We start from the raw sequence: 26,173 nt of genomic DNA, 5'->3' as shown, positions 1-26,173 counted from the left end.
TCAGCGACTGACTGGATCATTATACTATAGGAACATATTTGGCCTCAACCGCGGGGGGGAATGGGAATGATTAACTCTTAACTACCCAGGAAACTGTAATAACTGCTGCTACGCGCTGGGAACCTGAGCATGATTGATTAAGTGCAGATGACAACAATTAACAATGCATATTGCATAGTAGTTTATAATGAACTGTGATGACTGATGAGATGGTTTTAGTTAGAGAGATCTCGTGAAACAATGAGTTTGACCATTGATTTTCAGCGATGTGGAAACACATGAGACCACATGGAAATGGGCGTTCTGCAGCTGCATTTTTGGAATACTTAATTATGAGTCCACCATATATGCTTTGATCAAGATTATTATTATGCTCTTCACCAACTGCAGCACTCTTCTTGAAATACTCTGTCAAGATGCATATGACATAACGGCCGCATTGACTCTCCTTTTTGTGGTATCAAACTGATTTGATTAATCACCTTGCAGCTACGTTTTTGACCGAAAGATGGGAGTTTTTTTGGACCCTTGCGCTAAATCACTAATCTTAGCTGTTTATCCTTTGAAAATGAAATTTCTCGTCGTGTCTTCTGGGCTTAATTTCTAGCCGCTAGGCATGACAAATTAACAAGAGTATCATTCTTTGGACAGTTGTGCCAACTCAATGGACAGGCTTTTGATCTTGCCCTTTGTTTTTGTCTTTTTTTGGCCGTTTATTTTCCACCCTTTTTTTTTTTTTTGGTAACGGTTGACTGGTCTAAACTATGCATAGGTTCCATTCAATGATTGCAACGTGCATGCATGCAAATGCGGTACACAAAACCAATTCTAGGATTCAATGTGCGCATCTGCAAGGAGACCATTCTAGACTTTGCCGACATACATGTCATCTAACGTTAAAAAAAAAAAAAAAATTAAATTGTCATCACGAACGTGAAATTTTGGACATGGAGAGCATTACTTAAAACCAGTCCAATTCGAACTACCATGGGCTTCTTCTAAACCTGAAGACCTAGCTGGGCCAGAGTACAGCTAAACTAAATCATTTCTTCTTCACCATACACAAGTTTTTTTTTTTTTTTTTTTTTGGGGGAGGGGGGGGGGGGGACTTTTTTCTCCCTTAACGCGAGGGAGTTTATAAGACCCAATTCATTCCGAAATAATAGCCAAAATAATAGATGAATGCTGATTAAATTATGATAACAGCCACTGGCCATTTGGTCCAGTGGTCATCCCCTTCTTTGGGGATGCTGGAGGTCAGGGGTTCAACCCCTGCCTCCCACAACTTGCCACTCTACGTGGCTAGTCTTTGCCCCTGCGGGGTAACTCGAGCGGTCCACTCCTCCTCCTTAGGATATAGAAAAAAAAAAAAATTATGATAACAATTTTAAATGTTCAACCAATTAATTTGGTAATTGATAACTATACTGCCGCCAGAAATGGTCCATACCTGCGACTGGGAGGCTGAAAGTCAAGTCATAGATGGTCACATAATAATAATAAGACCACACGAGTGTGATTCTAAGTTTAACTACTTACTTACTGTGTAGTATTATCTCTATCATATCACCGGCTATGAATAAGTCGTTCCTGTGCCGTCAGGGATTTGATTTTTGATATCGACTTTGATCTCTCTGGAAATTTCTTCTCTCTGATTGTGATTGTAAATGTAGGGCACCAGGTCACATCTTCATTCTTCATCCCCATCCCCAACGTCCACACAAATTTGGTCCTAATACAAATACTTACAATGATGCGACACTGATTCATTGCCGTCCCGCTACCTATTCGCGATTATTCCTTTTTTTTTTTTGGTTGTCCTTGTGTTGGGGGAGAGGGGGGGGGTTCGGGTTCGTGGGTATGTTGGTTCTTGATTCGATTGCAATGCCAGGTTCTTGACAACTGGTTGGCCATGAACTTCCTAGCTAGCATTTCCATGAATTTTACTTCTAAACTTCTTGGTTGGTGGAAATCATGGAGCCTGGAAAATAAAATTAGAGGAGGATTGCGGCTCATAAATCGTTTGAAGGCCCATAACATACATACCTCACGGCCGGACTTTTTGAGTTGTTGAATGCCAAATTGCCAATAGGCTGGGGGACCTTAATATCTTCAACCATGGATGGCATGGATGGACCAATTACAGGGTGTTTAGCTGAGCTGACTCAAGTTTCAGTCAGGTGAAATTGACGGCCAAAATCCATACTCTTGCCGTGTCGGCTTGGTTAGCAAATCAAACTCAAAATTTGAAAGCTTCTCCAAAATGCGGGTTGCCCGAGTCAGAAAAGAATACACGATTCAATCTACGTCTCGTCCGAGTACAGTTCGAAGGCGGCGGGATACGTGTGCATTTTTTTTTGTAATCCGTTGAAAGATTTCAAAAAAATAAAAAACAAAGGTCCTGTAAGGGCAACTACGGGCGTGTTTGATAAATTTTAAACAAACATCCAAAAAACTCATTTGCCAAACCATTCTAATATTCTTGTGATTTATTTTATAATTTCGTGTTGTTACAGAGTTGAATCTCGAGGGGAAAAAAATGGAAAACTTTATAATTTGTTTTTGCACCGTGCATAACCAGCGGTACCTTTGATTGCATTTGTATACTACGAGGAAATCCATCCGCTGGATCAGGATTCAGGATGGAGCCAAAACCACCATTAGAAGTTACTCCAACGTTTCTCCTGGATAGACCTCATTGACTAATGCCGGGTGGTCCTGTAGGGGTCCAAAATACAGGGGGGTTAGGGACTCCTTCATGGTCCCGAATCCTAATGGCAAAGGCTTTTTCTAAGGGTCAATGTGTCGGAGAGGGGATCATGTGAAGTTCTCATGGGCTAGCCCAAAATCATCCTTCGTCTTCCTCTTCTCCACTGTCGGCTTGGGGTCGTCAAAAGGATTAGCGTATCAAAACCCAATAGCTACAACGCAACTTGATCAATTTGTTACGTTACGTAGTCCAATCACAGGATGACATTTTTTCCTTTTTGAAGAAAAGATTCCGTATCTGCATTTCAATCAACTCCCACTACGAAAGGGTACCGTGTTAGAAAATCTTAAATCCTACGAAGTCTTGTCTGATTTTCCAAACTTCAAGGACTATTGACTTTACAAACCTAAGTCCACAGTACACCTCAAAAGCCATGGTAACTAGTGAGGGTACTGAGGAGACTTATAAACCCAACACCCAAACTCCCCCCAAGCGATGTGGGATAGAAACCCCACAGAACCTAACTAGACCCCGCGCCCCCCACCTAACTAGACCCCGCTGCTAACTGATTTTCCATTCTTGTCATTGGTCCAAAATTGTTTGCCAAAGTCGTTACTTACCACTAGCAAAGGGTACCGTGTTAAAAAATCTTAAATCCTACGAAGTCTTGTCTGATTTTCCACTCTTGTCATTGGTCCAAAATTGTTTGCCAAGGTCATTAAACACGATCCCACACCCCATGGATCTTTTATTTGCTTTTCAACACTGTTGCCAGCGTTATCTTTTGAATATAACAAGTTGAGAGGAAAAGGAAACATCTTTTGAAAAAAAATAATATTACCCTTTTATACGAATCTGATGGTATGTCTCTAAAGAATCTCCGGAACTTTCAACTTCGTGACTGTATTCTAGCATCTATTTCACATGTTAGGCGTAACCAGTGTTGTTAGACTCGAACCGGATCGAGCTCATTTTTTTTTCGAGTTGGTTAGTATCATAAAAATGTTTTGATTAAAAAAATCAGTTAAAACTGTCAAAATCAGTCAAACCAGTGACCCGACCAACTGCTTGACCCGATTTTCAAACCTTTCTTTCTTGTTTTCTCGAAACATGGTTTTAAGTTATCTAAATCGTAAAGTTTTCATTCGTTAATGAAAATAAGAAAACGCCATCCACTTAATATAAATATTAAGATCACTCGCTTTCTTAAATGAACTCTAAATCAAGAAATTTTCATCCTTATCATCTTATCAATTTATCGTAACTGATTCCAACTTGTATTATAAAATCACAATCCCAACAAAAAGATCTCGAATTGTGCATCATTTGTTTTAATTTAGTTTTTCAAATAATTTTGAAGAATGGACATATTTTAGATATAAATTCACATTTTTATATATAATTTTCAGGCGTATATTTGATTGTAAATCGAATATTTTTTTAACATTTTGTCATTTTATACGATTGGTAAATATAACCAAGAACTTAATTTTAATATTTCTAAAATTCATAAAAAAATATAAAATATTATGACATCATGCTGATATCAATGAATTTTTTAGAACGATCCAATCAATTCAATCAATTAACCCCTGATCCAATAGTTTAGCCAAGTCACTAATTTAACAACATTGGGCATAGCTGGTGCATTCGACAACTCCCTATTCAATGCTATGCATGATTCCTTGGTAACTTCTAGTTTGATTAGGGAAATCCTAGAAAATGAATTTGTTAATGCAGGTCACAAATTTCGTCAAGAGGAAGAAACTTATAATATCGTAACTACTCATGGTTATTTTGCCCGATTGATCTTTCAATATGTTAGTTTAGTTTCAACAACTCTCATTGATTACACATCTTCCAATACGAGCTTTTGAGGGGAATCCTTTCTTTCTTTCTTTTTTTGGGGCGGGGGCTGTGGCGGTGGGGGACTAGGGTGGGGCGAAGGACAGTTTTTTTTTTCCCCTGTTTTGTTGGGCAAAATGGTAAGAGCATTTGTTAAGATCAGATAAAGAAAAGTTTGTAAAAGAACTATAACTTAATATTGATTATATCCAAAAGTTTGGTTGTTCGAAGCTTAATACTGATAACGTCCATGAACGTTGCAGGTGCGATCAAGAAGATTTATGCACTACCCAAAATAAATATTCAGGACACAACCATAGCTCATAAAAGGACGCTTCATAGAAACCAATCAAAAAATATTTTGTATATAATGTCTTTTCCAACTTTTTGTTGAATTACAAATGATATTGGAAAGTTATACTAACAAAACTTCAAACCAAGATACAAAAAATTATATGTATTTTACCCCCCTAAGTCCCTAAAATGAATGCTTTCAACTTTAGCATGAAGACCCCATACCCCAAAAAAAAATATATCCTGAATGATGCCCCTACCCTTTTTGCTATGAGACTTTTTGGACACAAAAAATAATTTTATAGCAACCTATATATTTGAAAAACTGAATGGAAAAAAAAAAAAAAAGAATAGATTTACAACAGACTATACCCATCGTGCATATTAACGAGGATAGAACTGCTAGTAAAGCATGCTCAAGGTTCCTTGGCCTCACTCGTGTAAAAATTGGAAGGCTGGATTCTCGAGAAGCTCATCTGCTGGTTTGACATCTAAAAAGTCCCTGACTTGGAGTGCATTTGAAAGCTCATCGACTGAGAACGGAATGCTGCATCCAAAATGTGGTTCATATCATTAGAACTTATCTTACCCAGTAGCATTCCCAGATTGCGCTAACAAGTTGATAACAGTGATGGGCAACCAATATAGCACTCAGTCAACTAAAAGCAAAATGTACAGCCGCAGGCATTACCTCTAAATCTCAAGAGTAATCACCATTTAAATTAGACAATAAAGCTTGATTCTTAATGCTTTATTCCAATATCCATCCTAATTTCTTAGTTAAAGATTGGCCACAGAAAGCCTTTTTGCAATTCCCATTAACATTAGAGACGAGCTGAGCTTATTAATACTATGTTATCATTTAACCAAAGTAAACATTAACTGAACCATGGAAAACTTCCCACCTGGAATTGTCATCCAATAAAAAGGAGCTACTAACGGCACTATTAGAATCTTCAGTCATTAAAACCCTCATGCTGGCTATGACCTGCATAAAAATGGAAGCTGAATTTCCAATCTTCACCTTTACTAGGAACAAATATGAACTATGAAATAACTACCACTATATTCAATGGTCAATTGGACACAAAAAACTTACATCAGGGGATACACTTCGAGTATTATAGTTGTCATCCCAGTATAAAGTACAAATTCTGTACAGCTGTTGAACACTGAGAATCTGAAAAGTCGAGCATTTTACATGTAAGATAGGATAACAAACTTCTCAGCGTAAGGGAAATTAGGCTACTTCCACCCCCCCCCCCCCCCCCCCCCACAAAAAAAAAGCAAACACCTATAAACAAGTTCACACAGAGAGAGAGAGCAAGCTGGACTTACAGGACACAAATCATTGGTAATCTCATCATAAGATATTCTGTACTTCTGATGTATAACCTGTGCAAAAGAAAAAGTTCATATAAAAAAGGAATAGTTGATGATTGCATGTGAGTCTAAAGCCTTAGATCATATAGTTCTAGTCTAAATTCAGAGACATCTTAATACAGTTTGGGGAAAAAGTGGTTTCAATTTGGACAAAAGGATTGCCGAATTATGCAAACCGTCTCTGAAAGAAAAATCTCCTTGATTTTGAATGACCAAGTGCTTTCCCAATTTTAGGCCCTATACCAAATTTGAGCTCAGGAAGATCGATGCACTAAATTATTGATGTCAAGAGAGGGCCTCTGGCAGCCTAGTCTCCAAAATTGCATGAGAGAATGGCATACATGAAAAGAACATAACAATGTCTTTCAGTGAAAAAATCATCTAGGAGATTACCCTTAACTGTTTGAAATAGGTCCATTTCACAATTTACCAACCTTCCAATATTGGGAGACCAGTTTTTGTTATAGTTCTTTCCCACGCTTACTTGCAAGCGTGTAACAAAGCCATGAATGATAACTAAAAATTCTCCAATTACTCGAAAGTTTTAGACAGCAGAGAAAAACAAATGCAAATAGTTAAGAACAGTTAAGTTTACATCTCATTGTTTGTTATGGAATTCATATAGTATAAAAAAGTAGCATCAGGCATGGAAGAACCAAACATGCACCAAACCTTGAATGTAAAAGTAGCATCACTTAGAAGCATATGGTACTACAACAACATAAGGATTTACTTGCGTTCTTCCAAATTTTTTAAAACTTAAAAATTCAGGCTGAAATTTTTCTTGCTGTAACTAATACACTGTAATAAAAGAATAAGATCAAAGAGATGAACCAACCAGGAAACCAACAGCTTGTCTTATATGTTTGAGTTCATCCCAAGCTGAGCCTGCATACTGCAATCAAAGATAATTCTAAGTTGAAAAAGTTCCTCATGCAAGAAGAAAAGTTGGAGCTTATCCACAAAAAACCTGAATGCAGCCATTGATTTTTTTTCTTAAAATGTATGAAGCTGAAATTTGGGCATATGTTAAACATTACCTCCTCCTTTGCCTGGCAGCACCATAGCTCTAATTCTGCTAAGCCTGCTTTTACGTATTCCCCATTGCTAAATGTACAACACTCACGCCGCAGAAGAAGACTACAAAATTTCCAAGAATTAGCCCAAAAGTTTCGATAAACAATTAAAACCAAGGGCAAAACTGAAGATAAAATCCTAGTCACCTGTTAAAGAGTTGGACATTGATGTATGAGAATGTTTGAGTAAATATTTTCTGAACAAGAATTGGAGGCACCTGAAATTCCAACAATCATAAGCCCTTTCCTCAAATTTGGAAAATTAAAGCATGAATAACATGAATGAACCCTTACAAAGTTTTCTTTTAATGTACAAAGAAGAGAGTTGAGGCACTCAATTATTCCCTGCCAGTGACTTGTTTGAGAATCTTTACCAAAGGACCTTCCTGATCTTAGCACGCTTCCCTTGGAGGCCCTTGGTGCCTGCAGATCATCATATTAATTATCTCTAAGAGAGTAAAAGTTTTCTTTAAATCAGTAAATTAAACTCCACAGAAGTTGAAGAAATGATTTCCTTTCAAAGCTCAGCAAAAGGTTACAAAACCTAAGCAGTCCTTCAACCTTCTATAACAGACAACCTATTCCTCATTAAGCAGCAGAAGAAATAGTTCCAATAAAAGAAAGGGAAATAACTACTAAACTTTTTCAGCATAAGACAGAAGGAAAAAGGGTCAATCAGATTTTTCTTTTGGTCCCGTCTGGGAAGGTCTATCTGACATGATAGAAACAGGAAGATCATCACAAAACAACTGAACGGCATAGGCAAATTTATAATACATGTTTTTCTAATAGGTTTTAACATCACATTTCTAATTTTCCAGAAATATTTTAGACAGCCCAGAAGGTACCAAAACAACCTAGCAGCTTGTAGATTATAAAAAGGTTCAACACTTCAGGAAACAGTCTGGAATGCAAGAATAACAGATTTGCAATAATTCAAAAGCATCTAGAGGCACCTGGATACACAGCGAAAGGAGTGAATTAATCTCCCTCTTCAAATTGTCTCGAATAATCCCATAGATTTTTTCAACATATGCTGTAAGCTGCTGCTTGAAAAGTAGAGCTGGATACTTTGCCTCAACTTGGCGCACTACATCAAGTGCAGCTGAAGCTGCAGCAGGGTTGACTGAAGACGAGCGGAATCCCTAAACAATTGTGGTCAGTATCAGCAATCAGATAGCAAGGATATTCAACTGCTAGGCAAATTACAAATTTCTCAGCCAAACCAAGTGCATCAGAAAACATAATAGTTATAATAATATTTCATACCATTGCCATTCTCCCAAACAGAGATGTTGGAGTTTGCTGTTTACGGATTGGAGTTGCCCCACCAGCACCGGCAGCTTTTAAGCTTCTTTGGAGTAGGAACAACAAGGTCGAGGTATTTGACAGCCAATATGCCATACGATCATTGCTGTCTTCACTCTGCAATGCATCAAATAATATTTTTGATCTCTTTTTCTCCCCAAATGGCAGACACAAAAACTATCTTTTGGGCTATAGTAGTTATTAAACAGAAATATGTTGCACCTAAGAACGTAAAGCAATTCTGTGCTTCTTGCAGATATGAACAAACTATGCATATGGCACACGAAAATGTCACACTGCTTTGTGAATTTAAGACATCCTATTGGATTCCCAATAGTAGATTATCCTTCAAGCCTAAGAGAGAGAGGACAAAACGAAATAACTATTGTAGAAGAAACGTTACTCTACACCTCAAAAACAAGTGAAAGATCCCTAGATTATAATAGAACTTCTGAAAAATCATAAGACAAACTTGCCGATGAGATGACCATATAAGAAAGCAAGTAATGTTTATGACGACAAGTATAATCAAACTATTCTTAAAAATCTCTGCTTCTTTTATTTATCATGTACATTGATGTGTCATGAGTAAGAATGTTCAGTCACTCAGAGAAAACTCGTAAAAGATTTGTTCATATATTGGTAATCAGCAAACATAGCTTATTAATAGAGTAACAATGCAATTCATCACAATCGCCATGGCAGAAAATGCCAGACGACTAACTTAATATTCACCTCTGCAACATCAAAATATTGCTTAGCAGGGTTCTTTTCCCCCTCCATGTACTTTTCATATGTTTGAAGATGATTCATCTTGACTTTACTGTTTTTGTAACAGAACAATTGCATGCAACATGGAATATCAATCAACCATCAAAAGTGTACCAAACAAAATAATTTCTATGAGATACCTCAATGGCTGAACCAAACATCTGAATGAGACGATCAAAGACACTGGTCCTTTCAGCTTCAAAAGACTTCCAGTGGAGAAGACATTTGTAAATGGTAAAAGCGGCAACAGGCTTGCCTTGACTAAAGCCAACATCTTTCATGGCACAGTCAATAAGTGCATCAACATCCTCCTGCAGAAAAGGTCCAATAGTATAACCAGTCAACAAGGGAATTACTTCAAACTAATGGAAGATGGATGCAGATCTCATTATTCCCAGCACATACATGTTGGCGATCAAATGGGGGCTTCCTTGGCTTGCTATCAGGAGTATCATAATTTTTGGTGGGTGAAAGGCTTAAATGGTCCTGCAAAATTACATTTATCAATTAACTTGGAGCTGAATAAAGAGTCTGATCCCTGCAAAAATTACACTGACTATAGTATTTGGAAAGGAAGAATTACATTTGTCCTGTTTTCCTCGTTCAAATAGTGGCCATTTTCCAATACCTGCATAGAAGTTAAGTGTGATGTAAATTTAGGTGATTGAAAGGGCCTAGAAAAAGATTCCAACTGTTGTAGGAGACATGCACCTTGGATGCTAAAGGTGGCAAATGTTCTGATGCCCTTTTTACAGGTGTTACTAAGGATTGCTGCCGAAGAACTTGGTTTTCAGATTCCATATCAAAGATTTTCTCTTCAAGTCTACAAAAGCCGAAATAAAATGACAGCTTAAGGCCAACAAGAATAAATAGGACAACCTTAGAAAGGATGCAATAAAACCCAATTTCAACGTCATTATTGTCCTATAAGCTAGAGATAGTTCAATATGTCACTATACCTTTGCATAGCAGTCTTTAAATGAACAATCTTGGACTCAGCATCCATGGCCTGTTTCAACCTCTCCTCACTGAGTTTGTTAGTCTCTTCATATTTTTTCTCTGTATCATCAATTTTCTTTTCCAGAGAGCTGACTAAGGCCTGTGATTTAAAAGAAAATACGTGAACGATATACATGCTATAGAACGTATAGAAAAGTAAATCATAGAATTTGGGACCCCATACCTTGAGTTTCTCATTTTCAGCTGTGATTTTATTCATCAATTCATGATCAATAACAGGGACTTCCTGTATAACCGGGACCTGCTCAGCTGCCTTTTTGGCAGTTTCACGTTCCTTCTTTAGCATTTCTTTAGTTTCATTAAACTTATGTTGCATATCTTGCAAAGCAGCTTGTAGCTTCGCATTCTCTTGTGACTTTGCTTCTTCCATGTCAACCTGTAAAGCAGAATTTGGTGAAGTGAGGAAAGAAAAATGAAAAACAACTGAAGCATAGGAAAATTAGCCAAAGATGAACAAATAATAACAGGATTTGAAGCTACTCCAGCTTCATTTAAATCACACCATACATCATCTTGGCCCAATAGATGGTTAGTGATTCAATGCCAGTTCATTTTTGCCTGTCTTGTGCTAAGTGACATATCATGAGATAATTAACCATAACCAAATTGCTCGGCCAATTTCCAGATGTGCCAAGTCCTTGAGGCCAGTAAAAAGGGTATTAATCTACGGTACGCAAAAATTGAAGAATGAATAGTGGAAGTGTTTGACAGATTAACCACATATTGCCAATTGACTCCCTATTCAACTTAGCACTTAGATTATAATGTTGACAGAGCAATAATTGAATACCTAAGATGCCTGCAACATGTTTATCTACCAAGGATTATAAACAGATAGTACCTATGCATGCATGAGCTTTATTTCATAAACATCTTTTAATAGTTTTATTCTGTTTTCCGTGGAACAGTTTCTTAAATTCAAAAGGTCAAAAATTCTCCTTCACCAAATTCACTTACCCTCATGCGTTTCTCCAGTTGTAATCTCCAAGTCAATTCTTCAACTTGCTTCTCTAATTTATTCTTAGCAGCTTGGAGGGCACCAGTTTCCCTGGCAGCCTGTTGATAGACAAGGTCCTTGTGAGTGCATGAGTGAGGAAGAGGGAGAATTCCAAATTGAGAAAGAAACCAAAGTATTTCAATATGTCAGAGAGAAAGTAAAACTTAATAATAATGGAAGAAAACGGGATAAAGAATAAAAAAGTGAGCTTGTAATGCAATTTTGCTTCGCCTTTGCAGACTTTTTCTCATATTAAAGCTCTATTTAAAGCTGCAAAAATATTATCACCGTACGCGATGGAAACATGCGAAACATTTAACCTGCAAAAGGGATGCATGTTTTTATAATTGCCATATACTCAAAAAGACAGGCTAATTTGAAGGCTGAGTCTCCCCTAACATATTTACTACTTCACTTGTTATTTCAAGTTTGCATATTCCTGAGCACATTTCCCACTCTTCAATAACAAGAAAGTCAACTGGTAAAAAGAATTCATGAGCTTTACTTTCAAAAGACTATTCCCTAACCTCGTAAATGTGACAATAAAAGTACATCAAGTGCCAGAATCCAACACAAGGGACTTATAAGTTCAAAGTGGACAACTATGCATGTTTAGTTTTAAGCAAATAGAACCAAAATGCTGACTATGTGCAACATCCAGGTCAATGGCACTTGGGAGGATGAATCAGAGATGTAAAATAGAAAAGTAACAGAGAGACAAAGAATGAAAAGTCACCATCTTAAGCTTCCGCAGTTCTTTGCGAGCAACTCTAGCTCTCCAAGCACATTGTGTGCTAATTGCAGCCTTTTTCACCTTCATATAGTCTGAATGGGCCAAGAATTTGCGACAATGGCTCTGCAAATGTAGAGTCATAGTGGTAAAATTCCAGTACTACAGCAGGTATCTTGATATATATACACTTGGTTATTTTTTTTTTCAATTGGTTATTAAATGTAGCAGTAGCTTCAAAATATAATGATTTAACATCATAAACATGCTCTATTTGACAATTAGACCGTAAATGGTTCGCTAGAGTCACTTAGTAGTTTTCAAGGACAGCATTTACCTGAATGATGATTGCCGCTCTTGTCTGCCTTCGGAATCGAAGCTCATTCCGTGCAGCCATTCCCCGCATTCCTGTCTGAATTGAGACAGCAGAGGAGCACAGTTCTTTGTAGGCTTTCCTAGCCAAATGCATGCGCAGATCCCTCTGGATTCTTAGACAAGCAGCCTGCCTTCGCATGCTTCCATATACTCGCCGAGCAAGTTCTCCTGCAGTCAGAAGAAAGAATTACCACTACAGAATAATTGGTTTACAACATTTAAGCTGATACAGAAAAAAAAACCTAGAGGTCATCACCTCTGCAGACAGATTGCATATACATTGCTGACTGACGCAACAATGTAAAACATTTCCGTGCCATGTAGGACCGAACTTTCCTCTGAATAATGTTGGCTGATCTCCCTAGGACCTCAGTCCTCCTGGCATCCAGCTCAGCCATCTGACCAGCCCGTAGAAACACCTTTGTCTTACCAATCTGGAAAAGTGAAATGAATTACCATGAGAGCATCATATAACCCACCCATCTCAAGGGACAGACAAATCTTATGCAAGCAAGAGGTTAATATCAACAACCACATTTTAAATGCACATTTTTGCAGTAACATTCCAGGTCAATCAGAAGCTATCCAACCAAAAGATAACAGAGCTCAACTTGACTTCAAACAAGTAACTGACCATTACACCTGACTCACCCCACCAAATGAAAGGCAGATTAGAACCTCAAGAAAATACAATCTAGTGTCCACAAGAACTTCTGTGCCACATAGAATAAAAGGTGTACCAAAAAGACCACAAAGAAGTTAGCATAGTCTTTTTAAGATGAGAACCAATATGTTACAGGAAAGATTGCATAACAAGAGATATTCTGACAAACAGGCCATAGTGAAGTCTAGGCCAGTAGAAATAAATTAACGTCCTACTATCTTCTAACCAAATCTACTGTCACCGACTCATAGTGGAAATTCCCAGCAGACCCCCAAGGAAAAGCATCAGCAAGGACGAACAAGATAGAGAGTCCCATGTCGCTAATACAGTGAATATAATTTCTAAGGGCGTGAGCAAACATGGCACTGTGATCCCAGGTTTGAACTAATCAATGTCTTGATGTAGCAGCAGACAGATGAAGGCTCAGTGCATCATGAAAGAACTGCAAGACAGTGGCCAAAAGGATGCCACTGTCCCAGTATCAAGAAGTGAAGAGATAAAATGATACAAGAGAAATCAAGTCATTCAAGTAGTAGAAAGTTCACAAAGACCAATGTGCAACTCAATGGCTGCTTCTTCGTCAAACACTCAAATGCAGTTAGAAACAAAGTCCATGTCCAACCTGTAACATAAGCTTCATTCATTCATACAAACAAAAGGAACACATGTAGTAACATTTTTTTATCTGTATCTCAGATGCATTCCAAATCTGATTTTGGCAAGCACGGTCAAAGTAAAAGGAGCGTTGGACACATGTCCCACATCTTAGAGAAGAGAAGTGCCACTCAATCTTGTCTAACACAAATGCAATCCTGCCCAAAGTCTCAGACAAACTGGGAAAAGGTGGACGTACGTTGTTGCAACATAATCCAACATTATTAGCCAAACATGAAACAGAATTAATTGACTAAATCATGGACATTCCCAAGGGACCCATAATGGGACTTGGGCAAATCCTTTGGCCCCTTAAAAGCAATGTCATAGCCTTCTCATTTTCAAACTATGATACAACGACAATACAACCAAAGCAAATTCTGCATCTACCACAGGACTGAAGCTATAAAACATTAAATCTCGTTAAGCAGATGGGTTTTATTCATTCTGCTGCATATCAATCCACAAGACACTTCCTTTTTCTTCTGTAAGTATCAGAAAAGCACTGTGGTATAACACGCTCATACCCAACTAGAAACACCAGTTATCAAGCTAAAAGCATACACTGATCTAAAGAAGCATCCTAATATAGAATGATAAACAGTGATGCTTCAAGTTTAAACAATAGTCCAACAAAATACACAAACAGAGAGAAATTCTCTACCTGATAACCTTCAAGACCAACTTTCTCCAAAAGCCTCTTGCATGCCGCAACCTCATCATTACTATCATGAATTTGATTACCAGGACATCAGCATCTTCATTGGCTTGACAGAAAAAATACGAGATAAAAATTGATATACCTTCCGTCCAAAACATCAGGTGCAAGAATCCCAAAACGATCAAGAAATTCATAAAAAGGTTTTCTTGTAGGATATCCGGCACAACTTATCCTGATTGCCTCCATCACTCCCTGGACGTATTCTCAGATTAGAACAAATAAACAGATGTAAGTAGATTCTGCCTGTATGACAAATAAACAAGTGGACTACAATTACTTACCCCACAGCGCAATTGTTGCAGAACATTCTGATTCTCAAAGATAGCTGGCTTCAGCAGATTATTAGGTTTTACACATCGTATATAATGTGGCTCAGTGCCATTCAGAGTTTCAAGCAAAGATTGCAATTGTTGCTGCAAAAGGTATCCAAGTAAACTTCACAAAGATGATAGTCAGAAAACATGAGCTCACAGAGAGCAAATAGTGTAATACCTTGAACCTTGAGCCAATAGAAGAAAACTTGGACTGTTTCGAGGACTCCTCACCAGTAGGTGGAAACAAACCCGCAACAAAAGAACACGTTGAGGCATTTAGAAGATCTTGATGTTCAGCAATTACATAGTCTTTGTTTTTGTCCAGAAACAATTCAGTTTGGTAAGTGACCTGAGATGCATACAAAATAGACCCTTTTCAATGCAGGAAACATAATATTTCCCATCAATGCAAAGCTTATGACATTTCCCATTTTCATGAGCATAGACAGCTTAGGCATAAATCTAGATGCCAGAGTGGAAATTATGTTGGATGAAAGAAAACCAGACAGTACTTACATCTCCAGCATAGTGACAAACAGTGAAGTCAGAACGCGACAGTTTTGGCTTGCTGAAGCGCTTATTATTTTTGAAAGTCTGGTAGAGCTTTTGGGCAAAAGTTTCATGAGTTGATCTCGGAAACATGCTGAACAGAATTATGCTAGATTCAGTGCCAAAATAACTCGCCATAAACATCAGAAGAGTCTTATGGTAGAAAATCCTATTTAGTGCAAATGGAAGATGATCCATTTAGCAGAAAGATTAAGCTCGCAATAGCAAAGACTTTCATTTCTGCACTTACCAAGCTTCATCAAGAAGAGCAATAATACCTCCAGGTTTCTGATCAATGAAAAACAACAGGTTAAAAGGACAGGATAAGGTAGAGACAGGAATACAGTAGCATAGGACTCATTAATTTCACTTAGGAGAAGAGAAGATAGCGAAAAATTAAAATGGACCACAAGAAAAGCATGGCAAGGTAAGTCCCAAAGATTTCTCTTAGGGTAATAATAAGAGTTTATCATAATAAATCAAATCAAAGCAAGTCCGTAAGTTCCACCAAACACCCCCATAACTGTCATGTGAAACCTCTGCAGGTTTATGATAGAGACAGTAAGAAATCTAATATGCAAAAGACCGTAACAAGTAAAGGATAGCACAATGTGGTTGACTTCTAATATCTTTAGAAGCAAATTGACAGCTCATACCTTTTCAATGAGATCAAGAACATCCTGATTGTCAATGAATTCAATATAACTCCAGTTAATCTCTTCTTTTGTGTACTCTTCTTGCTCCATTTTAAACACATGCTGCACACAAGACAAAGGTCTCAACAAGCTGCATCACTTAGAGATCAACAAAATCTCCACAAAGAAGAGGAAGCCCATTCAAAACCTGATTGAAATGCTGTTGAAGCTTCTCATTAGTCAAATTAATGCAAAATTGTTCAAAGCTGCATAAAGGCAACAATTTGTTAACACAAGACTACATGCACCACAGATATTTTCAAAAGTCTTTCTGCAGCAGAGAATCTTGCAAAATGAAGTCAGACAAGGCTTTTACAAGATTAGAAACTCAATGCCACTAAGTGCACAAAATTAGAATCTCTCCAAGACAAGATCTTACATTCATTTGCCTTTTCCAACTTGATAAATATCCCAAAATAATCTTGTTAATATCCATCATTAACAGCAAGATCATGAAAAAAAACCTTATCCTATGAATTAATGGACAGAAGCACATGCAAAGCATATAAGCTTGAACAGATATGTGGGAGACATAAAACAAAGTTGTCAAGAAAAGCAAGTAAAATGAACAAAGGTAACCTGTATCATACAAATGGGGATCAAACCCACATATTCATAGGTGATGCAGCATCTGAAAACAAACAAACCTCATCCATTTACACTGCTGTTAGTCCTGAGTCTATGGAGATGAGGATTATGGCAAGATTAAGAAAACTATGAACTGGAATAATGGGAATTGGAGCAAAAGTTGAATGCTTTTTGCGCATACTACATGAAAAGAGGCCAGCTCATCAATTACAAAACAAAAGGCATACCAGTGAAGCACCTGTTAGTCTTGAAACTCTCAAACCCATAAATATCCAGCACTCCGATTAAAAGTTTCGAGTTGGGATCTTGACCAATTGAACTGTTAATCTTATCCACAAGCCTGCAAAAAGAAGTAGCAGAGCCAGCTTAGGTAACTCATGACTTCTATACCATGAAACTTTGAAACAAATGAACTGCAAGGTCTGCATCAGTAGCACAACCAGGACAGTCATGCGTTATCGTCACTCAAAAATTTTTAGCATTCAATCTACATCATCTCCACCCCAAACAAAGAGGACGTGGGAAGAGAAAGGTAAAGGGAACTCTAGCCAATTCCAGAAGTTCCAATGAGCAGCTTTTCATTCACTACTTGGCTACAAAATATCCATCTGAATAGGTCTCTTGGTGTTTTTGTAGAGCATAAGATACTTTAGCGTAATATACACTGCTCAAACTAAGTGGAGATAAGAAGTTAGAAAAGAAAGAAACAATTACAACAGACACGCATTCAAGAAAGAGAGAAAATGGGCAAGGGATCATAATTGTCTCAGCACAGCAATTTGAAGTCTAGATCTACCAAAGTCTTCAACTACACTGGAATTGAAAGAGTGATCTTTCCTCCCCTTTCATAAATTATAGAGATAAAAGGTGTCAATTGCAATAGTAGTCCTTTTGCTTATCAATGTGCAGGATCATTTCTTTTCTTCCATTCGAATGACCCTCCCAAAGTGAATTAGATCCTTTTAAAGGCATCAAATCTATTCATACCAGTCAAACAATCTTGAGTATACAACTTTTGCCAAAGCATCTCTACTGACAACTGCAGCTTCAGGATCAAGCCATTTGGTGATGGTTTCATCACGAGTTACAATAACTCGTTTACATAGAGAATCCTCCAAAGCCTTTGCATCACACCTTCAGAAAAAGTCCAGTGCAGAAAAATTAAAACTCAACTCTTGCAACTGTTAAATCAAATGGCTATGGGCATGCGCTGACAAAACCAACCACTTACATCAACAGCTCTGCAGCAGTTCTCAAATGGAACCATGACTTCTCATCTTTGGGCACAGACGAGTCTATTTCTTTTCCTTTGGCAAATTCAATGTTACCAAGATGGAGGATTGAAGCCACAACTCGAAATATGCCATCCTGTGGAAGACACCAAATATCAGACACAACGAATTGAGAGGTTTGACTCCTTGAGCAAATCAAACGACTCCTCTTGACAATACCTGCTCATCAGCATTTATTCCAACAATGTCCATTGCCTTCCTTGTTGCCAAGTATTCTTTGGAATCGTCAACTCCATCTAACATGTAGCAATTTGTCTGATTCAGGTAGTGGAATGATCTGGGATCTCCCAACTTGTACCTTTGAAGATCCTGAGGCCCAATAAGAAACAAGAAAGGTCAATCATGAAGCAAGAATGTTATGTTATGCAATATTGAGTGAAAATAAAATAAAGCTTCTACATATCTGGCAGTAGAAATACTAGCAGTCATCATAATGATGGGATAGGTTGATGAATGACTAAAAGACTAATATTTTGGAACATGGACCTTTTATATTTAAGTGCCTGAACATCTTCCCAGTGCCCAAGAACAACAACATGGCCATAAAGGATGACAGGCACTGCCTGAACTCCAAAGCAACAGAAGTCAAAACAGAGAAATAGTACCCCCGAAAGGATGATGGAGAGACTGGTTGACCTTCTGAGATTTCATTTTGTTTGCCAGTCAAACCCATGAAACCCCAGTTCAGTTATTTGAATTACAATTCATTAAAAAAGAAAACATTTTTTTGCATTTATGCTATCAAAATTTGCTACTCAAGGGCAGTCCTACTATGACCCCTCAAAGTCATTCTAAACGAGAGCATGCATATTATTTATGCTTGTGTACTGAGAAATTTTTCACGACTCAACCCCTTGGTTCAAGATTTTTGAAGTGAAAATTCTGGTTGATAGAAGATATCAAGTGCGTGTGAGAATCAGGAAGATTTTATTTCTCAGTTCCTCACACCAAAATGCCTTACTTAATATATCTTGCTTTGGAACTTAGGCTTTAAGCTAAGTTTTTAGGACGAAATGAAAGAAATAGCCTAACACCTTCATAAATCTACCACAAACTAATGAATTCCAATGACTTACAGGATGTTTCATTTATATAAGCATTGTCCAGAATATAAGACAACTCGTTTTAAGTAAGCCTACAATGAGGATGATGAAGGGCCCCCATCACCAAGATTTGTTAACTGAAATAAAATGCTGGAATTTCCTGATGATGAGAGTTTACCCTATACCTTCGTGTTTTTTCAGTCATTGCAGCTATAAGCTTCTACAAATGACCACAAAATATCAATTTACTAAGTCAAATAATGCACTCCGTGAGCATAAAAGTAGAATCGGAGTTCATGAAAAAAGATAAGAAGGCCAAAATGGCCAGAGTTCATTAAAATCACAAAAATACCCTAATCACTGATTGAATCCTGACAGGCAAATAAAATTTTAGTTAATCTCATGAAAATGTTATCCAAGTTCTCTACCCTGCCTGTTGTATCCAGTAACAGGAGTAACTCCTAACAACCAAATTGTAACTTTACAGTGACATTCCCACTCTGTCAGCCAGCAATAAGATTCTAATAGTTTGAAAGGGTGTATATATACAGAACCTCAAATTTCAAACTTGATAGGCCTATCATTCTTTCGAGAGTGATTGACAAATTCAAGCTCAAAATTCAATCTTCACCACTTCTAACTTCTAATGCAAACGCAATCCTAAATTCACAACAGAGACAAAAATAACCCTCAGACCTAGCTTCCTGGTGATTCATATCCATGCTTTTTCTTCATTCACAATCGCTGTTTTCCTTTACAGCTCTACAGTTAGAAAAGACATGCAAAGACACTCTAGAAGCTACTCCAAAGACTCTAGCACTCCAAAAGCCATAAGCCAATCCTCTCAACCGCATCTTATTGTCTCTTGAATTAAGTTATAATTTCAACTGCTTACTGAGCCTATGACCTTCTCCCAAACACAAATCCCCAAATTTGCAATGCCCTTTACAAGATTTTTACAATAATAGTATTTTTCTAGTCTCTATCCAAAAACAAGTTTAATTTAAATGCCAACATTTGGATTGTTGTAAATACTTTTGCCATGTTACTGTTTACAGGATAAGTGCTTACCCTATGCAACAAGCTAGAAATTAAAGAGTTTGCTGAAGTCACCAATTTCTCTCATAAATCTATACGATTAAAAAAGGAACCATTTTCCACAAATTGGAGTTTGCTGATTGCATATTCAGATGCTAAAAATTCAGTTCCTGATAAAAGTATCTTGCGATTCCATATCCATCATTTAACTTTTTCAATAAAAGTAACTCTATGCTGAGATCTATAAAGTACCATACTGCCAACCAGCCAGATTTAGTTTGCAAATAGTAAAATAACCAATGAATTATTAAACTCCCACAGAAATATAAAACAAGAAGCTCCAGAGCAGCATCCAGCAATAGCCATAAGATACTATCAAAAGATAAGCTTAAAATTCAAAGGTCTTCTTCAGGGGTTAAAATTAAATCCACGGAAAGAAAACTATTTAATCCTCACCCGTAATAAGTTGATAATGTTTCCAAATTATATAATCATACCTACAGTTAAATGCCAGAGAGTAAAAGGACAAGTAGAAAGGAAAATGCTCCAAATGCTTAATTCACATTCATCTTAAGAAGCAAATCTAGGTGAAAGTGGTGAATAACGAGTACCTCTTGTGGTGCAGCACAGAGCATGTAGAAACAATGGTAATTTCGCTCAGGATCAGACACTTGACAAACACGGGATCTTTCCAGCAAATAAGTTCTAACAGCAGCCCCTGAGATCCTTCCCTTGTCATCAAACTGAATCTCCACGAACTTACCGAAACGACTGCAACTCGTAGCACATATTAAGAATGTTGAGATTGTCAGAATAGAAGTGATAAGTGTCCTAACTTTATCAAGTTTATGATCATATAAACCTCCAACCTCGAATTATTGTTTCTCACAGTCTTTGCATTACCAAATGCTTCCAGAACAGGATTAGACTGGGGAAAAAAGACAATAAGAGCAAAAACAGCATAAGCATAAATTCTTTTGTTAGACTATCCACTGTTTTAGTGAACATTGAAAACTCAGATGCTAATTTTCAGAATATCAAATTTAATGGTTTTCAATTTGTACCTCCAGAACTTGCTGCTCAACCGTCCTGCCCTCAGCTGCCGCTCGACCTCCCATGTATGCAAGATACCTCATCAGCTGCTTAGTACTTTCTGTTTTACCTGCCCCACTCTCACCACTAACTAAAATTGACTGATTTATTCCATCATTCATCATTAGTCTGCAGCCACCAACAAAGATGTTCATATACATGACAAAAGAAAGAGGGACATGAAGTGTTCAATTTAACCAAGTCCAACCTGTATGCAGCATCTGCAACAGCAAAAGGGTGAGGGCTGAGCTCCCCAAATGCAGCACCTTTATACTGTTGCATCATATGGTTATCATACAGATGAGGTAACCTTGTAAAAGGGTTCACGGCTATTAATATATTTCCTGTGTAAGTCTGAAGAATTCAGCAGATCAGCTTCCACAATTTAAATTTTCTAGGAAAACTTTCCTAAAGAAAAAGAAAAGTACTAGATTTTCTGAGCGACGAAAGAACAATGCACTGCTTACATATATTTCATTGATATCATATCTACTCCTTAGATTGTATAGAACTCCTGGTTCGTGTAAATAAGCCAATCTTGTCATATCATCCACTCCACATGGCGGGGCCTCCGCATCTTTAGGGTAAACATTGGTAGACTTGACAACAACCTGGGATGAAATAGAGTGCAACCTTAGTCCAAGTAGTTTCCTTATAACCAAGCAAACATTTAATAGAGGTCTATGATTAAGATGACTAATGATCCTCCACAAAATTCTGGCGACCATCACTTGACATATAGCCATTATGTACCTTGTCAGGTGATCAAAACTACGCAATGAGAAGAATCATGAGAAAAAACTCACCGTCTTCCCTGACGTAGTAAGAACTTTAACTTCTTGACCATTGACCTCCACAACTTCCCCATCTATCCAGGCTACATCGGGATCTTCTACCCAAACAAGAGAACCTATCCCTAAGCTGATTAAAGCAGCCTGCAAAGCCAACATTTTTTTAGGTAGTAATCATCAAGAATAATGAACAATGAATTTTTACTAATAAGAAGATGCTGTGCCCAGAGATCCATCAACAGGAATGAGGGAATAGTACAAACTAGTAACTTAGTTCTGACTATCCATATAACAAAAGCACTATGTATCAACTCCGAGCATCAGAACTGCAGCAATCTGCTAACATAATGTTACAGATCATTGTTAACCAATGATTGGAAATATATCCATACTTACAGCAGTAAACAGTTTCTTCCAAGTAACCAATTTACTGAATCCACCTTAACAAGCCATTTGATAAAATCAACAACCAAATGCACACAAGATTTGGGATGATCAGACTATGGCAAATAAGCATCTATATGATGAGGAAAACAGAAATCTTTTGCATATGTTGAATGGAAAAACAACATATATCATTGAGATGTTTATGTGAAATCAGTCACTTCAGCAGTTCAATACAAGGTTCATTTTGGAGAATCAGGAAAAGGATGAACAGGAAGAACTAAGAAACATGTGGAACATTTATGAATAAACATCTTAGTTACATTGTTTTCCTTTGCCTAACTCACTACTTTGGAAAAAAACCCAAAACATATTTCTGGTAAGAATCAGCCATCTCTTAGGTTCCATAACTAAAACTTTAGTCATATAATATATCCGCAGTCGAAGGATAAGAAAGGAACAAAAGAAAACTATAATGCATTTTCACAATCAAACTATTTAAGAAAGCATATAAAAAGAATATTAGATTAATAACTAAAAAACGCAAATTTATTTTGGCATGTCAATCTTACAATGCAGGCTGTTTGGCATCTCTTTTGTGATTAAACCTCTACCTCAACTTGTAAAGCAAGCATTTTATGAAGTAAACCAGGATGACAAAAGAATAGTCTAAATCGACAATTTGCAATTAGGCCCGAACCAATTGGCCTGAATTACAAAATCCCAAAGATCTGAATTGATTGTTCAATCAAATCCAGCAAACAGGATGTTCAAATCAGAATATAAAAAAAAACAGACTAAGAGCACATGAACTCGAATTAAGGTGCAGCCGTGCAAAACCACAACAAAATGAATAGGAAATTAAAATTGAAGGAAAGTTTCTTGAGAGGAAGTAAACGGGGATTCAATAAACGCAGAGTTAGATAAACAACTGAACAACAAACTACTCAGGGATTAAGATCAGAAAGCCACGCTTGAATTAATACAAAAAATCACAAGGAGGAGTAGGAACCACTACCATTTCTGAACAGCTTCAATCAGAGAGAGATCAGAAACTTCAGTAACGCCGCGATCAACACTTGAGACCTCCACCAAGCATCCTAATGTCGATAGTCCTACTACCTACTGATTCTCACACACTATCTACCACTCTTCCAACGACAATGGACAAATGCAAAAAGAAAAAGAAAAAAAAGTATACATGTACATATGCGTGTGCGTTTGTGCTGCAATATTAGATCTGGAAGCAAAAATGAGCTTCGCTATTCTTATGTTTTTCTTGATTCCAACCAAGAACAAGTACGATTCTGCTTCAAAAGGTAGGAAAATTGAAGTGGTTTCCTCTAATTTAACATGGGAATGAGAGAGAGAGAGAGAGAGAGAGATTAAAAGTTAAAACCCCCCTTGAATCTTTGATGAGTCTTTTCCTTGTCCAGCGCGCAGAAGAGAGAACAGGCAAACCTTTTGATTTTTGGTTTTCTTTTTTCTTTTCTTTTCTTTTCTTTGGTCTAATAGATGGTCTTGTCCACGTTGTTTGGGATTTGGTCCGAGTTTTCATATGACGAAAATCTAGCTCTTTTTTTTTTTTCCCCTTTGAGGGTATCTAGCTACTAGTAATTAATTGCTAAGTTTAGAATATGGGAAATTATAAACAATTAATAAAGCGCGTACTTGTGTGGATTTTAAATCCCCACATTGCCCCTGCTATATACCCGTTATTACGCAGAGGGGCAATCCTTCAGACAGCTCAATTACGCGGACAACGTTGTCGGCTCAGGCTGTCCCCACCATTTGAATTGCCAGAGCGGAAACGTCATTAAGTAGCAGTAATACTTTTCAAGGATCTTTTATTCTTTACATTTCACGGTCATTCACAATATAATATAAAATAACACAATGTGGTGGTGGGAGTTTTATGCGAGAAGAAAATAATAAAAACTCTGCTACAGTAAAAAATTTTAAAAACACCCCAAAAAACAATTAATTCAAACGGAGACAGAGTTTTTGGGAGAAATGGAAGGATAAAAAGTTCCAAAAGAATAAATAAATAGAATTGAACTTTACTTCGAATGCAAAAAAACATGGGTCCGTTTGGATTCCTTATTTTTGCTTCTGTTTTTTAAAAACTGTTTGTCACATTTCAAATGTTACAGCAAATTTGGATTTCAAAAAAAATTTCAAAAACACCCATATCCAAATATTATATCAAAAATAACTTCAAATATATATTTAATATGTATATTTCAATTATGTATATTATATATATATTATATTAATATAAATTGAAATATACAAATTGAAAATTTTATATTTATATATTATATATTATATAAATTGAAATATACATTAATATTATACATAATATTGTATATTATACATAATATAATATACATAATATGTAATATTGTATACATAAATGTATAAATATTTATACATAATATATTATGTACATTATATTATAATATATACATTATTAATGTACTTTCATTATTATGTACATTATTGTGTATAATAATGTATAATAATGTTATAATATATAATATATAATATACATAATATGTAATAATGTATAAATGTATATTATGCATAATATATTATATTATGTATATTGTATTATATCTATACAATATTATGTATATTATACAAATTGAAAATTTTATATTATATATTTATATATTATATATTATATAAATATTTATATAATGAAATATACAATAAATATTACAAATTGAAATATTATATAAACACCATATTTATAATATTATAATATTTATAATTAATATTAATGTATATTATATATATTAAATATTTATTTATTTATTTATTCATATTATAAATATTTTATTTTATTTATAATATATTTTATATATTTATAATATATTTATATAAATTATATATAACATGATATATAATATATATTATATATATTATACATTTATATAAATGTACATTTATACATAATATATATATTTATGTATATTTATAATATACATTTATATTATGTATTATATATAATATAATACATTTATACATTTATACATTTATATTAATTATATTAATACATTTATACATAATATTAATATATATTTATAATATATTAATTTATACATTTATATAATATTCATTTATAATTTATACATTTATAATAATATACACTTATACATTTCTAAATATATTTATATTATGTATTATTATAAAATAATACATTTATAATACATTTATATATTTTTATATGAATATATAAATATATTTGTTTATAAATATTTATAAATGTATTATAAATGCATAAATATATATTTATATAACAATATAAAAATTATTTATTAATATTTATACATTTATACATTTATATAATATTCATTTATACATTTATACATTTATAAATATATTTATATTATGTATTATATATAATATATAATATAATGCATTTATAATATATTTTTATATTTTTATATAAATAAATAAATTTATTTATTTATAAATATTTATAAATGTATTATAAATGCATAAATGTATATAAATGTAAAATTATAAAAATTATAAATTATAAAAATACTCAAAAATATGTTTTAAAAATACCTCTAAAAATAATCCAAAAAACATCTACAGTAAAAGTTTTTCATATAGTTTTTGAAAAATAACCCCAAAAACAACTAATCCAAACGGACTTGTATTTCAAAAACGAAATGCTACAGTGTTGTTTTTTAAAAACAACACCAAAAACAGCTAATTCAAATGGACCCCTTGTCTTTTGGTTAAGTAAAAGAATTCCTTAATATCGCTTTAGTAGTTAGGCATTCTTTTTTGTTTTGCATTTTTTATTGTCCCAGGAATCCAAT

The 26,173-nt window shown here is 35.6% G+C and overlaps 1 protein-coding gene across 1 annotated transcript; it reads right to left on the bottom strand.

Annotated features, from left to right (window-relative positions):
* Positions 1-4,896: 4,896 nt before the first annotated feature.
* LOC113763481 (myosin-6-like) lies at positions 4,897-23,815 on the bottom strand. The gene is made up of 39 exons (XM_027307312.1): positions 23,353-23,815; positions 21,966-22,094; positions 21,627-21,770; positions 21,368-21,513; positions 21,132-21,288; positions 20,937-20,995; positions 20,679-20,838; positions 18,146-18,295; positions 17,926-18,062; positions 17,682-17,828; positions 16,933-17,034; positions 16,255-16,312; positions 16,068-16,169; positions 15,662-15,699; positions 15,379-15,505; positions 15,041-15,211; positions 14,830-14,961; positions 14,631-14,740; positions 14,492-14,552; positions 12,766-12,943; positions 12,472-12,677; positions 12,141-12,260; positions 11,365-11,463; positions 10,571-10,783; positions 10,347-10,486; positions 10,099-10,210; positions 9,971-10,015; positions 9,793-9,873; positions 9,528-9,698; positions 8,578-8,733; positions 8,265-8,453; positions 7,603-7,731; positions 7,456-7,526; positions 7,273-7,372; positions 7,071-7,127; positions 6,188-6,244; positions 5,949-6,029; positions 5,755-5,837; positions 4,897-5,396 (listed from the first exon to the last, which is right to left on the bottom strand). Exons 1-39 carry the CDS (start codon positions 23,353-23,355, stop codon positions 5,282-5,284), a joined length of 4,536 nt encoding a protein of 1,511 aa, XP_027163113.1. The 5' UTR covers positions 23,356-23,815; the 3' UTR covers positions 4,897-5,281.
* Between the last annotated feature and the right edge of the window lie 2,358 nt (positions 23,816-26,173).

Source organism: Coffea eugenioides, chromosome 1, assembly GCF_003713205.1.
Source record: "Coffea eugenioides isolate CCC68of chromosome 1, Ceug_1.0, whole genome shotgun sequence".
Taxonomy (NCBI): domain Eukaryota; kingdom Viridiplantae; phylum Streptophyta; class Magnoliopsida; order Gentianales; family Rubiaceae; genus Coffea; species Coffea eugenioides.
Note: the sequence above shows the minus strand (reverse complement) of the source record. Positions and strands in the feature narration are given on the sequence as shown.

What these genes read in the sequence shown, in the direction of transcription:
- LOC113763481 (XM_027307312.1), bottom strand. An exon ending in TTACTACGTCAGGGAAGACG is followed by an intron (nt 21,771 to 21,965) that starts GTGAGTTTTTTC and finishes ATTTCATCCCAG; the next exon opens with GTTGTTGTCAAGTCTACCAA. An exon ending in TGTTTGGGAGAATGGCAATG is followed by an intron (nt 8,454 to 8,577) that starts GTATGAAATATT and finishes ACAATTGTTTAG; the next exon opens with GGATTCCGCTCGTCTTCAGT.